This window comes from Leptodactylus fuscus, chromosome 4 (genome assembly GCF_031893055.1).
Source record: "Leptodactylus fuscus isolate aLepFus1 chromosome 4, aLepFus1.hap2, whole genome shotgun sequence".
NCBI classification, from domain to species: Eukaryota; Metazoa; Chordata; class Amphibia; order Anura; family Leptodactylidae; genus Leptodactylus; species Leptodactylus fuscus.
In genome coordinates, this window is record NC_134268.1 from 64,262,953 (window position 1) to 64,277,726 (window position 14,774).

At 39.4% G+C, this 14,774-nt stretch overlaps 1 protein-coding gene across 1 annotated transcript in view; it reads left to right on the forward strand.

The window, feature by feature from the left end:
* Positions 1-13,183, forward strand: part of B4GALT6 (beta-1,4-galactosyltransferase 6) — a 59,223-nt gene extending 46,040 nt beyond the window's left edge. The window contains exons 6-9 of the mRNA XM_075270575.1: positions 3,992-4,179; positions 7,162-7,284; positions 8,365-8,466; positions 9,665-13,183. Of these exons, the coding sequence (XP_075126676.1) occupies positions 3,992-4,179; positions 7,162-7,284; positions 8,365-8,466; positions 9,665-9,812 (561 nt within the window). The 3' untranslated portion in view covers positions 9,813-13,183. The remainder of the gene's footprint in view (positions 1-3,991; positions 4,180-7,161; positions 7,285-8,364; positions 8,467-9,664) is intronic.
* The last annotated feature ends 1,591 nt before the right edge of the window (positions 13,184-14,774 follow it).

Sequence of the window (14,774 nt, forward strand, 5' to 3'; positions counted from 1 at the left end):
TCCAATCACATGCCAGTGGCTTCATCTTCATTTATCATGTGGCCTGTTTGCAGCTCAGTCCCATTCAACTCGATGAGGTTGAGCTGCAATACCAAGCACATCCCCTACACAATAGACGGCATCGTGCCTGGTATTGTAAAGTTCAGAATAACCTCTAATAATGTTAATTCCAAATAATAACTGATAGGCAGACAGTATGAGACTTAAAGCGTGATGATGGGAGTGGTCCTTCTCCGCACGGGGGTCCACAGGGACGTGAACATTTTTATTGGAATGCGTATTGCTGAAAACACTGACATCTGCTGAGTTTCCTGCAGTTTGGATAGAATAGGCTATTAATCTCTTGAGTTGTTGACAGCGTGTTTCCAACTACTATGGTCAAGCTGTCCGTCATAGTTATACAGGGAGGCATATTTTAGAATTTTCTCTTTTTTCTGGTGTTGCTTTATCTCCACACACTGTTAACACTATCAGCTCAGTATTTACATTGACGTTCACATTTTTAGCTTGTCATTTACGTAAATTCCCAGCAGGAAGTTGAGGTGCAGTACTGGAAATGATATTGTAAAGGTGACATACTTACCAGAAGACCACTCCTAATACTGACTATAGACTGGTTTATTCTGAAAGACAGGTTCTTTGTGTATAGCTCCCAGTCTGACGTTACAGCCTCCAGGCCTGATTTTAGCTGTAGATACAGAAAACTAAAGCAAGTTGTCCTTAGACGTACATTTTGGCCTGTGAACAAAAAAAATCTTGTGGGCACTTTCATCCTTAAAGGGGTCGGCCACTTTCAGACCAATATTGACAAACAAATGTACAATAAAAAGATATACAATTTTCCAATATACTTTCTGTATCAATTCCTCACGGTTTTCTAGATTTCGGTTTGCCGTCATTCATTCTGTTACTTCTAGAGGATAAAACTCTGACCATGGTCATGTGATATACAGTCCATAGTCATGTGATGTACACACAGGTGCCGCTTGTTACAGTCACAGCACAATGATCAGACATCTGCCTGGTAATCAGCTGTGCACCTGTGTGCTCATCACATGACCATGGACCGTAAATCACATGACCATGGCCAGACTTTCATCCTCTAGAAGTAACAGAATGAATGACAGCGAGCAGAGATCTAGAAAACCGCGAGGAATTGATACAGAAAGTATATTGGGAAATTGTATATCTTTCTATTGTACATTTGTTTGTCAATATTGGTCTGAAAGTGGCCAACCCCTTTAACTGAGCAATAAAGCAACCCGTAGGTGTGTCATTACCAGTAATAATTGTGAAAGTACCTCGCAACCTTCGTGACGTGGTCAGCCTTAGTCATAGTATTAATCACCTTCCTTCAAGACAGCACTTCAAGATTTGGCTTAAAGGAGTATTCCCATGTATATAATCACATCTATATTTGTAGATACCGTAATTAAAAGTTAAACATTGTTGCGAATATAAGTAATTAAAAATTCTGCAAAGTTTTAAAGATTGTCTCTAACTTTCTTAGTGGTGACAGTCTGTTGTCTTGATCAGCTGCCAATGGTTACAACCACTAATGCAGAAACTTTCAATGGTCTGGGACTTATCATAAACCCAGCTATGATTTTCTTATTGTAGCTGGGTTATCGGGCAGGGACATTACATGTATCAGAAGATATCCTGGCCACAATAAGGACATCATGACTGATTTTCTGACCTTAGAAAGTTCCTGCATTCATGGTCATATCCACTGGCAACCGATCAAGACAAAAGACTGTGACCACAAGATATTTAGAAAAAATCTTTAAAACTCTGCAAAATGTTTAATTACTTATATTTGCAAAAATGTTTAACTTTTAATTATCTACAAATTAAAACATAATGTACATGGGAATACCCCTTTAAGCCATTATATTATATAGGACTATCGTATTCCATAGCACTGTAAGGGGATGCAATCTGATAGCTCACAGGCCGACGCATACATACACAACAAATGTCCTGTTCTGTAGGTTGCTCTATTACTGTTTTTACCAAAGGGGATCTATGAAATAAAATTGTTTCCTTTTCAAACAGAAAAATAATCTATAAAATCATTGAATGGGAAGAGCTAAATAATCTTATTGGGGAGGTCGAATGCTCCTCTTACCCCAAAGGGAGGGATAGAGGGATGGGGGGGGGGAATAGAACCTCTATACAGATTGCCAGCACTCCAGACACACCTTTCACAAGTAACTAATAAAATTTTATTAGTATAAAATTAAAATATCCACTAATATTATTAGTCCATATTATTTTAAGACTGGTAAAGAAAAATAATTTACTTGTGATTGTCTCGTGTGCTGGGGACTACAGACAGATCATTTCCTATCATGGCAATGCCCTATTTGCACAGTCACTGTGAAGAACTTTCCAGCGAGGCTTTGACGTTCTAAGTGTTTCATTCCATTGATTTCTCCATCTGAAGGATTCCGTGACCCAGCTCATTACAGCACCAAAGACGTCTCACATGTCAGAATTACCAGCCTAGATACCTCTTCCTGTTTTAGATCTACAGCAGGAAGAGTCACTTATGCTGGGAAGTGTGACATCTGAGCCCTGTCTGTGCTGCCCTAAAGAAGGAAGCCTTCTGGACAGGTGCCATATATGCATATCAGGGGTGTTCAGTGGCAGGACTTAGCACAAAATCTTCCCGTCCTTTTTAGTGTTGAACTGGTTGAATCTATTTTAGTATTTACTTCTGCTTACGAATCGCTGTGCTATATATTACATCTACATGCTTCTAAGAAGGAGTAGTGTGATTTTAGAATTTTTTTTTTTTTTTTTTTTTTTAGTTGCAGGTGAAACAATTTCCAGCAAAGTTACTAATGAATATATCCAATAGTGTTCATTCTGAATTTTATTATATATTCCACATGTAAGGAAACTTCAAATACAGAATGTCCCAATCCAAATGTAGCCGCACCTTCCAAGGAGCTGTCAAACTTAGAATTCAGCAGTGCAAAACATAGAGGAATGTGCCAAATAGATAAATATCTTTTAACCTCTTTCATGTCTTTCATGCAGGTCTAATGTGCTCTTATATGGTGAGGGGATTTGTGTCTAGTCCTTTCAGAGTCTCTCTGTGCATAAGGATCTCTCCCTCCTTCTGTTCTTTGAGGAATTTTTATATTAATAGTTTGAGGGCATAAAGAATTGCTGTTTTGTGTGTTGTTTTTTTTTTTTTTTTTTAACAGGATTCTAATGATAGAATCCCTTTTTTCTATGTAGATTCTGAAACCCATATAGGGAATTACAACGTACATTTTTTTTTTCCTATCAGTATGGTTTTTTTTTTGGGTTTTTTTGTAGTATGGGAGGAAATCCATGCAAACTCCTTGCAGATGTTGTTCCTGGCAGGATTCGAACCCAGGACTCCAGCGGTGCAAGGGAATTGCTGTGTTTTAAATCTCCCTTGGGGCATGATCGTACAATGGAAACCAACTAATTTCAAGGTGGATTCCACCCAAAAATCAGCAGCAAATTCTGCCTCCCATTGTATTCGATCTTGCCGCAGAAACCTCAGCATGAGACTTTGCATCAGGAAAACGGGTGGAATGTAAAGAGAAATCTGAGGCGTATGTCCACTGTAGATTGCTCTAATTATCTGCTATGTGAACTTTACCCTAAGACTATGGCCACACAGGTCACAGGAAAAACCGCCACGGAAATGCACTGGTTTTTTTCCTGCGGCGCTTTTCACAGAAAGCCCAGAGGTTACCTCTGTGGACTTTCTGCTTCCATTATACCTATAGGGACACTGCCGGCATTTATCTAGGTATAAGTGACATGCTGCGATTTCCAAGACCGCAACAGTTTTGAAAATTGCGACATTTCCACTGTGCGTGTAAATTGTTATAAAACTAGTAATTTTAGCCCAAAATACATGGAGTGAACTGAAAAAACTCTTTTGATAACCTGTAACGTCTTTGCACATGTTTCCCATTGAGAACTTTTTGCTTGTTTCTAGGCCGGCACCCAGACATTCAATCGAGCCATGTTGTTCAATGTCGGGTTTAAAGAAGCCATGAAGGATCGAAACTGGGATTGTGTCATTTTCCATGATGTGGATCACATTCCTGAAAACGACAGAAATTATTACGGCTGCGGGGAAATGCCGCGTCACTTTGCGACAAAACTTGACAAATATATGTACATGTAAGTAGTTTCCTTTCCCAACTGTGAATTTGTTATAAAGACTTCACATAAATTAAGATTCAGCCTTTGGAGATATCCCCAAGCATTTGCTCAGGTATATCTCCAACCACTGTCTGCCCAGGATGCCTCTGCAAAGAATAAGCATTGTCTATTTTTCTGTCAGAGCCCTATGGATAGGTTTGGCATGTGCCCCAGACGTAGGGCTAATAACATAATGTGAACAGAGCCTAATTACCACCCATTCACTCTGCTGTTCTACTTGACTGCCTTTCAACAATCGGTCTGTCTTGTCTGTTCTGCCATTACTTTTCAGACAATGTATTATTAATTTGCTCCCCCCATGTCAACTTATATACAAATCTAAGGTTTCTTCCACATCACGTACAGGAGATCCATTCTTCCTTATGTCTGTTTAGATCAAAAGGGTAAATATCCTCCTCCTTTGTTCCTCTGTCCTTTTCTCTATGTAAAAAGCCGTATAGGACAGCTGTGTACACATGAACATACAGTGGACAGTAGATGCTTTGCATAATGTACACTATATACAAGCCTACTAGGCAAATGATGCCATATTTGGATCAGAGACCTCACGAGCTAATAGGAAGTAATTGCTCAGTTGCCTATTTGGTCTCTAGCTATTGGCTATGCTCATACAATGGCACCATGACCTTGTCGTGAGAGCAAAGACTTTGCATCACTTGTAGCTTCACCTATGGGTGGCCCGAAGTACAACCAACAAAACAACAGAAACGCACAAAAATGTTAGACAAAGGTGGATGGCAAATATACTAAGAGAGTTATTAAGATGACAGCTGGTAAAGTGAAGAGCATGTTGTCGAGTCACTGGACCATGGGGCGCTGCCTGGGAACCGCTGGAACATGAGTAGCTATGAAAGAAAAACTTGACACTCCTCTACGGTTCCTCTTACATTCGCTTCTGAAATATCCAATGTACAATGCAATATTAGGTTTGCTTTTTTGATGGTTGACACCAATGACAGGAAGTATAATTTATACCCCAAGGGCCAAAGATCTGGAATTTTACTAGGCAGCACGGTTTAAAGCAGAGAGGTTGCTGCTAAGATGGTTCGTCATAGACTGCAAGTGACCTTGTTATAGGTGGCAAAATGTATGCAATATTTCATTTCCACCTACACAAGGCTGTGGATGTGACCTTAGGTCCACAAAGGGCTATACCTTGATATATGCTTTTATGTTGGAAATATAAAATCTTTCCAAATTTGCTTGGTTTGCTGCTGACCCATAATCTACCCTCTTGCTTGCGCTTCTATCATATATAAGAATTTTTTTAACTAAATGTTACATTAAATGTGATATACGTAGTCTCTATTACTATTTTAATAGTCACTATATATGGCTGATAAACCTCTGATTTCAGCAGGATTGGCCAACTATTTAATGTGGGGGTGGCGGATAATGTCGGGGTGGGAAAAAGGATCAGGTACATTGAATATCAACACCTAATACTTGTTCTCCCTAAGAATAGACAAACCCAGAGATGTGTGGTAGTGACTTACACCGCTGCCTCCATTGAATACACGTACATTAGGCTACACCAGGTGTGTGCGTATATGAAGGACATGGAGAGGGATAGCTGTCATCCATTTTATGTATGGCCACCGTACAGCGCATTGACCTCTACAGACCCATTTTCTTCATAGTATGTGCACATGATAACAAATACTCTATTCATAAGCTCTCAGACAATGAGTTACATATTAAATAAATGCTTCTGGAGGTTACCATAGATGTGAGATGACGTGGTGGCCATAGGGGCAGGGATTTTCACCCCACTGTTACACTCTTCATAATGAGCAGCAAATAAAGAATTAACTTTCCGCCTCATGGAGAGATTAGAGGCGTTGCGAAGCGGTCCTTTTATACCCTCGGGAGTGTTTAGCATTTTCAGGAAGGTAAGAAGCTGTGATAAAAGCTCAAACTGCTTTCACATGACAAGCTTTAATGTATGTGAATGTATTGAAGGTAAAAAGCACACCGACAATGTATCCTATAAATAATGTACAGCCTAGAAACCATAGCCGGTAAAGCACGTACACATACCGTACATGGTGACTTTGTAATGATAAGATATTATTTACTAGATATGTCACTTCTAGACATCTATAAACTGATGTTCATGAAGACTTCATCTCAAGCAGTCTGGTGTCAGCTCTTATGAGAACGTGTATATTTTTGTAGTACCTTCAGGTGTTGTTCGTGTCTACTACATTTTTTTCAGACCTGGACAACACCAGTAGCACTTACGGTATATAAAAACCTTCTCTGGCCTGATATAGAGGTACATGATGTAAACTGCAGTGAAGGTCATTTTCGTACTAGTGGCTGTATTTGTGCGTTTTCTGGTCACATGACACAGCTGAGGACCAGGAATCGGATTCTCCAACTGACCCAGAATCTTATGTGTGGACAGGAAATCAGTTTTTGATTTATTTCTGATATTGGCATTGAGGAACAGACATTTTGTCTACACTTAAGATTCTCTGTCAGTTGGAGAATCTAATTGCTGGTCACATGACTCAGCCGAGGACCAGAAGTGAAGAAATAACTCACAATTACAGCCACCAGTAAGAAGATTAGCTGCGCTACAATTTACATCCTGGTTAGCGGATAAAGGGTTTTGTAGAAGTTCTATTTTAATGCCCTCCTTGGCCCTGTGTCCGTATTACAACAGACTAGAGAATGTGCATAGGTGTAGCCTGCATGTGTGCACCCTTCCCACAGATTTCCACACACCAGTCATAACTGCATATTGATATTGGTCTATCTTTTGTCCCCTTACGAGCCTTCCGTATCAAGCGATGGTAAGATGCTATTATTTGATAAAGAGTCTATTAGCTGGCATAGTTGGTATAATTAGAGCCTTACTATATATAGACAAGATGAACATGGGTGTTTTGTGTTGCCACCCAGTAACCAGGCTGATCTTCTTATGTCTTCCAGTCTACCATATAATGAGTTCTTTGGTGGGGTGAGTGGTTTGACTGTGGAACAATTTCGGAAGATCAATGGATTTCCAAATGCGTTCTGGGGCTGGGGAGGTGAAGATGATGATTTATGGCACAGGTGAGTACACTGCCCCAAGGACAAGACGTGAAGGTTATTCATACAATATGTTATTGAAGGGACAGAGGCCTTATACAGTTCTCCTATCATCATATAAACAGATCTCCCATTATCATGTAGAATTTTGGCAGGCGTACACTGTTATTATTGAACTTGTGACGTCTTGTAGTTTATTAAAGATCCTGCAGTATCTTCCTTTGCAAGCTTGAGTCATTGAAAAAATAGCATTGGGAAATACTTTCGGTCCACACTATTGCATTATAACAGTCTGTGTTTTGTCAGTGAACTTCTCCAAAAAAAGCGCTTGCTGTATTTTATTGTATTAGGAAGTGGCTTTATTTTTAGTAGTAGTATATTAGAGAACTGCTGAAGGTGCATTTCCCTGGCTGAGCTTCACCGCAAAGATGAATTCCTGCAAACCGCCATAATGCGTCCGGATTTCCTAACCATGGAATCCTGTTCTGACCACGTGTCTTACAATACCATAGATCCCTATGATGTTGTAAGGTTGGGTCATTTGTGGACAGAATTAGAAATTAGTCCAGAAAATGTGGATGCATCACAGCAATTTGCAGAAGTGCTAAGGCTACCAAACAGTTAATATGATATACTTGGGCAACCCCATTGCATCAGCCTTAGTATTCTAATGTATATTTTTGGTTGCTTATCTCCAGGTCGCCTATGGGGAAATTAAAATTCCCCTGGGGTTGTACTAAAAATAGGTACAGATTATAGCGACCTATGTCTGGTTAGCAGAAAGCCATAGGGAGTTGGAATACTGTTCTATAATTGGATTATTCCTGCATGTAAGTAAATGTTAGATAGAATAGTAACTACATTTAATTGTATCATAGCCTACAAAGGTGAATAGTGCCACATGCTAACCCCCATAGGCGCTGGAGATAAGCTTCCCCCCTTCCCTATACAGTCATTAGCTTCTAGCAGTCATGAATGCAGATCATGGGGATACCCCTGTCGCTAAATTCATGACTTGTAAAATAGTGATTTTGATATATTGACTGATCAATACATTTTATATGGTTGTATTGTGTGCTTATATGGTTTTATTCGTGATTTTAGGGTGCATTACGCTGGCTTCAATGTCTCTAGACCAGAAGGAGACCTTGGGAAATACAAGTCAATTCCTCATCATCATAGAGGAGAGGTACAGTTCTTAGGCCGGTAAGTACCCTTAAAGGTAATAATTGTCCAACCCTGAATACAGTTTATTTCATAGGTCCATTTTCTACACTATTTTCCTCTATAGTTATATTTATTGGAACACAGTTTTGTTTTTTTAAACAGATGAAAGTGAAAGAGTAAAATAAGCAGTGAAAGAGTTAAATAAGCAGTGAAAGAGTTAAATGAGCAGTCCATCTCGGTCATTTCTACATAGGTGGTTTAATAGTTTTTTTTGTGTGAGGTTAAAGTTAATTGTTGCCTTCTCCAGCAGATATAGTGCCTGGCTCTGTCCCACTTGACCTTGTTGTTTGGTGAACCCTTGGGGCTTAGATGCTCAGTGCATCATTATGAGAACCTCCTTTTTTGTTCCATAGAGGAATTTAGAATCTGAGTTCTGGGTAACTGAAAAAAATGTGAGGTGCGTTGGGGCAGTGCTATATCTGCGGAATAAATCCTCAGCACACCCTACTGAACCACCTATGTAAAAACGAAGAGGGCAATAAAAAAAGATAGAGTGCCACTTTAAAGGATAAAATTCAGGATTCCTCCAGCTACCACTAGAGGGAGTTAAAGGGCTCATGGTTTATTAAAGAGGACCTTTCATGTCCTTAGGCACATGTTGTTTTATATACCGCTAGAAAGCCGTCAGTGTGCTGAATTCAGCGCACTGTCTGCTTTCCAGTTATATGTTCCTGGGCTGGAGATATCGGTGCTGACACTGGTCTCTACCCACTGTTAGAGGGGCGTTCCTGACAGTCTAGCTGGGCTGTGAGGAGAGCTCCTCCTGACAGTACTCATCCATAAACTTGTTCTGGGGGTGTTGCTCACAGCTCAGCGCCATTGCTAGGCGGTAAGGAACGCCCCCTATGACGGGCCACATAATGGGTAAGCTGACAATGCGCCTAATTCAGCCCACTGTCTGCTTTGTAGCAGTATATAAAACCGCATGTGCAGAAGGACATGAAAGGTCCTCTTTAACTGGAGAGAATATTGTATACATTGTGCTCCCAAACACCCTGGTAGCCAGAATATGACAGTTTAATACTGTCTATACATAGAATTTGGAACTCTATAAAGTACAGTATAGATGTATGCCAATAGGGATTTCTATGCATTTCTAACAGGATGTACTATTTACATGTAGTTTACATTATTTCCCATTAATGTTAATATAATAATCCTTGTTCCCACCCAACAGGTACAAATTGCTGCGATATTCTAAAGAACGTCAGTACCTTGATGGATTAAATAATTTGATATACGCTCCAAATATCATCATAGACAAGTTGTATAAAAACATCACAGTTAATCTAGTGCCCGAGCTGGCTCCAGTGAAAGACTATTAATGGAAGGGTAGGGGGGGCTCAATGTCAACGTGATGCCTACTGGAGCAGCGGGACACTGTCGGGATGGAAGGATTGGACCACCTCTAATGGAATACTAGTGACTGATATCTAATTCCAGTTATCTGAATGTGTGACCATACATACATCTGAAGCCAGCAGCTGCTATATCAATGTTTACAGCAGAAGACTGCTCATATTAAAAGCCTTGTCTCACCAAATGCTCTACATTTTCACCGTTCAATCCACTGTGCAGTGATAGATTTTTTTTTTTTAAAGTTCAAGAACACAATTCTTTATCGTTCTTATATTTGCACCAATCTACTGCTTTTTGAGTTACATTTGGTTGTGTTTTTTTTCTTTTTTTTTTTTCTTTTTAGGCATTTTTTTAATTTTTTTTATTTTTTAATTTTTGTATTCCACGGGTGTACATGTTTCTGTATATACCATTTTGAGTTGTGTAAATACATTGGTTATATTTGTGTGTATATATGTGTAGATACAATTATGTATACACACATGAATTGATGTAAAGTTATTCCAACGTTTTTAATGACTCCTGTTTTACACCTTTGCATGTCTTTATTGTATAACTGTACTATTATTATTATAATTATTATTATTATTTTTTAATACCAACTTGTCTTCATTTGCATGAAAAGGAACATGTAAATATTAGAATTTTAAAATATGTTTGAGCTTTATGTAATATGAAGGACATGTTTCTAACTAATGGCCAGCTATGACTGTAAACTGTTATAATGGTTTGTGAGCTTAAGGCCTTCTAGACAAGTCTGCTATGGCGGGTTCATTGCCGAATTGTTGTCTCTGCAGCTAAGAGAAAAGGGACCTGTGATGGGTTTATCGGACGCAGCCTTGGCCACCAGTGGGGCAGAATGTACAGTTATTCCCGCTATCATTTGTCGTTGTATGATTTATTCTATGGCATCTCTATTGTATAATATATCATAAAAGCTACATATCATAACATTCATACAGGTTGTCAAACTATCTGTGCCAACTGTGTTAAATGTCAGGGAGCCGATGCCAAGAATAACTTCTTTTGTGTGTGTGATGTGTTTTTAGGTTGCTAATTTATTTTCAGTTTTTTTATACTGTATATTTTTATTTGCAATACATTACTTTGTGTGAAACTCAGAATGAGCCAAAATATGTTCTTCTTTTTGAAGAATGACATATTGTGTTGGTGATGTTTTTCTAGAAGTACAATATGATTCACTTTTGCTCCAGAGAATACTTTTCATTTTCAGGATTTGTTTTTCTCCATTTTCGGAGGTAAATGAGTGTTGTTGTAGCCGCTGTGTCTTTTCTTTTGCAAGTTTGGAGAATAAAATACATGACTTTTGTGACTTTGTACTGAAGAATGCAAAACAAATTGCCTTCATAGTATTCTATAGTACGGAGGAATACCTAGATAAGATATAGTAGGCAGCCAGATTATGGCAGACGTTCACTGCTTCAATATCTGGGGTAGGGCGACGGTTAGTTGCTGCGTTCAGGTGCTTCGACTCCATGACATGTAGGATAAAGTCTTGAGAAACCGTTTTCAGATGGGTTTTGGATATAGGGCAGTTACTGGCGGTTGTTCAAAATGTCTTCTGAGGAGTAACAAATAAAGTTTATTGAAATGAACGCATTGAGTACAATTTTGTGAACCCTCTTCTGTTTCATTGCCAGATATGAAGGATGAAGAATTGGACGTGGGCTTGTATTCTTCTAAAGGAAAGTATGTAGCCCCAGTCTCCGAGATCTTCTGAAGTCCGTCATACACATTAGACTTTGTACAGCCGGACCACTGATGATACCATCGGGCGTTTGTGGTAGGTCTAATGTGTATGGCGAGCCTAAAGCTTGAATCTCCAGTACTGATCGCAGGGCTAATGACCAGAATTGATTACATTGTAGAAGTCTATGATGTTGCTACTTCGGGTCAGTAGATCTGTGACCAGCGTCTGTAACATGGTATGGTCGTGTGATCCTAGCCTAAGATTAAAGGGAGTCTGTCACCAGAACCAGCCCATGGGTATATAGGGTAGGGTCACCTGAATCAAACAGTGTTTTCTACTTGTGATATTACTTTTTTATGTATATGCAAATGAGCTCTTTAAAGCAATGAAGGTGTTGCTTTTACCTCTTTGGGGCCCTTGTTACTCCAAATAGCTCATTTGAGTATTGACTGAAAAGATATGTGGCAATGACAAGGAGGAAAGCACTGTTAGGTTAGGGTCACCTGACTTTTTCTGATCTGATCTTTCTGCATGGCTGGGTTCTGGTGACAGACTCCCCTAAAATGAGCTGCGCTGACTTTATCTCCGATAGTACCACTCCTATCTAGCACTGTGTCATGTATTGTGTTCCAGCCATTGCTACTTCAATGGGGAGGACACAGTATATGGAGAGGTGCTGATTCGGCAATAAAAAAAAGCAGCTTTGTTTTTGCCCCTCTTAAACTTTGCTACTCTCACCTAGGTATGAGGAAATATTTAGTCAGTAGCCATGAGGGGCATTTGACAAGTAGGTTCAACAGGTTTGAGGTTCATTATTGGTGAATTTCAGAGAATATTTTACAAATGATTCTCCTGCTTTAATCTATGGACCAGTGAAACGGTGAACCTATTTGCTCATCTTTACTCGGAGAACTTTTATATAGCTCCTATAACTTGTCCTCTAGAGCCATGGCACGTGCGTGGCTTTCTAAGCGATACGTTTAGGCAGACACTGCATCACTACCCCTTTCCTTATAGTCTTTAGCGATGTCACCATGAAGGATGTGGCACTTACAAATAGATTTATGAAAACCTTTTAAAAGAAATACTTTGCCAATAGCAACCAATCACATTGCAGCTTTCATTTTTCATGTGCACTATAAGAAGTTACAGCTGCCCTGTGATTGGTTGCTATGGGCAATAGAGATGGTTTCTCTCTTAGACCCTAAGCTAACCCCATAGGGTATGTTCACATGGCATAAAATGCACATTGGAAATCTCACGTGTATTTTTGGTGTGGAGCCCATAGCACAAACTCAAAGCTTAACCCCCAGATTTCTGCTGAGGTTGCAGTTTTGAGCTGTCACAGATCTATTTGCTGTGTAACCCCAGTCAATGTCTGGCGACCTGCTGTGGTTTCATTGCTGTTTTTCTTGGGCAGGACAATTGTTTAGTTTTTTTTTTAACCACCATACACCTTAGATTTTCAGCGGATACAATGGCCGATTTTGACCTCTGAATGGCCAGTGATCTATGTGTAGATGTTTGCAGCTGGTCGACCAAGTCTACCAAAAAGAGATCAGCCATGCTGACCAAAGGCCGAAAGTTCTATTGCTTGGCGACCATCAGCCATCTTGTGTAGTCTCGCAGCACGAATTGGGTAGGTCACTTGTTGATGATGGTTTTGTCCAATGGACAATCCTATCGTCCATTGGACGGCTGCATGGTGGCCCTCCAAAATCTAAAGTGTACGGCTAGCCGTAGTATAGAGTTTGTCAAGAGACACCATGTGAACATACCCATAGGCTATATTCAGATATCTATGATGTAAATTGCCATGAAAAAAATCTGTTTTTTCATCATTTTCACAGATCCCTAATAAACTTGAGGTTACTCAGGGATCTGTGAAACAAGCAAAGATGGGATATGTCCTATTTTTTGGCAGACACATGTTAGAAAATGGGAACGTGAATAGATAGGCTCTGTGTGACCATCATGTTTGCGTGAATAAGGCCTCATACTATTTCTTCATCTTGGAGAACCCCTTTAAAATGATTTTGTTTGCAAGCCTTCCTCCCTACACTGTGACCTGTGTGTTTTTGATGTATTGATGGCAGTTGTTCTATTTGACATAATGCAGTGTTATGGCCTTTGTACCTCTATAGGTAGACTTTACAATGATACTGTTAGATTATTTTATACCTCTGATTTTTCTAAGCTGAAAGATTTGCATTATTGAGGTTAGTTCTTTAGATGGTTCGTTTTCAGAAAGCCCTAAATTTCCCTATATGAACTAAAGCTACACATTGCAGAAATGCAGATTTTTTTGACATTAGTTGTTTTTGTTTGTTTTCTTTGCAGCGTTTTTTTCTGTGTTTCTGCAATGTGTGGCCTTAGTCTTCCAAAAACAGCCTGCACCTGTTCACCGGGACAGCCCCAACCCTATGGACAGGTGTTGCGCTGTTTTGGACAGTAACCGTTTTTCTAATCCGGGACAGCGTTTCTTTTTTGTAAGTCACCCCTTATAAAATGTTGTTTGTGAAACGAGTATAAAGTTATTAGTGAAACTACATCTAGACCTTTTTTTTAACACTCAGATTTTTTAACATTTCTACATTGTTCTCAATGTTAGAAGGAATATATCACTTAGGTTAGACACTTTGTGGCCTGGGGCTATGTGCACTACACCCTAGTTATTAAGGCACTGGAACCTAGTCATTAAACCCAATGCAGGTACTTCACATCACAGAATAGCCCCACCTAGTGGTTAGAGCTTACAACTGCATCAGCACTGTGAATTACTAATGTATCTGTATGTAAAAAATTTAGTGCAAGGACATTTGTTATGGGGTTGGGGGTGGGGTGGACCATTTGAATGCATTCTTCGGGCAAAGTCTACATAAATTCCAGGCAGTGTTTTTTGTGCCTTGTTTATTTTGGTTGTGTTTCAATACTGGGATACTGTAAATTGGTTGCAGTTTTAGTAGAACGGCATGAAGAATATACTTTTACTTTTTTTTATTTTGGCACAGTTCATTACTTATTAAATAGGCTAATGGTTATGCGGTCTTGGAAGAGAATGTTGCTCTTCAATACAATAGCAATAATGTCTGTGAACTGGGACGCTTACACTATTTAATTTGTAGTAGACTATAAACACATGATCAAAGCTCATTTTATTTTTTTTGCATTGCATGTGTCAATGAAGGTCGTCTTATTTTGCTGTTCTTCCACATTC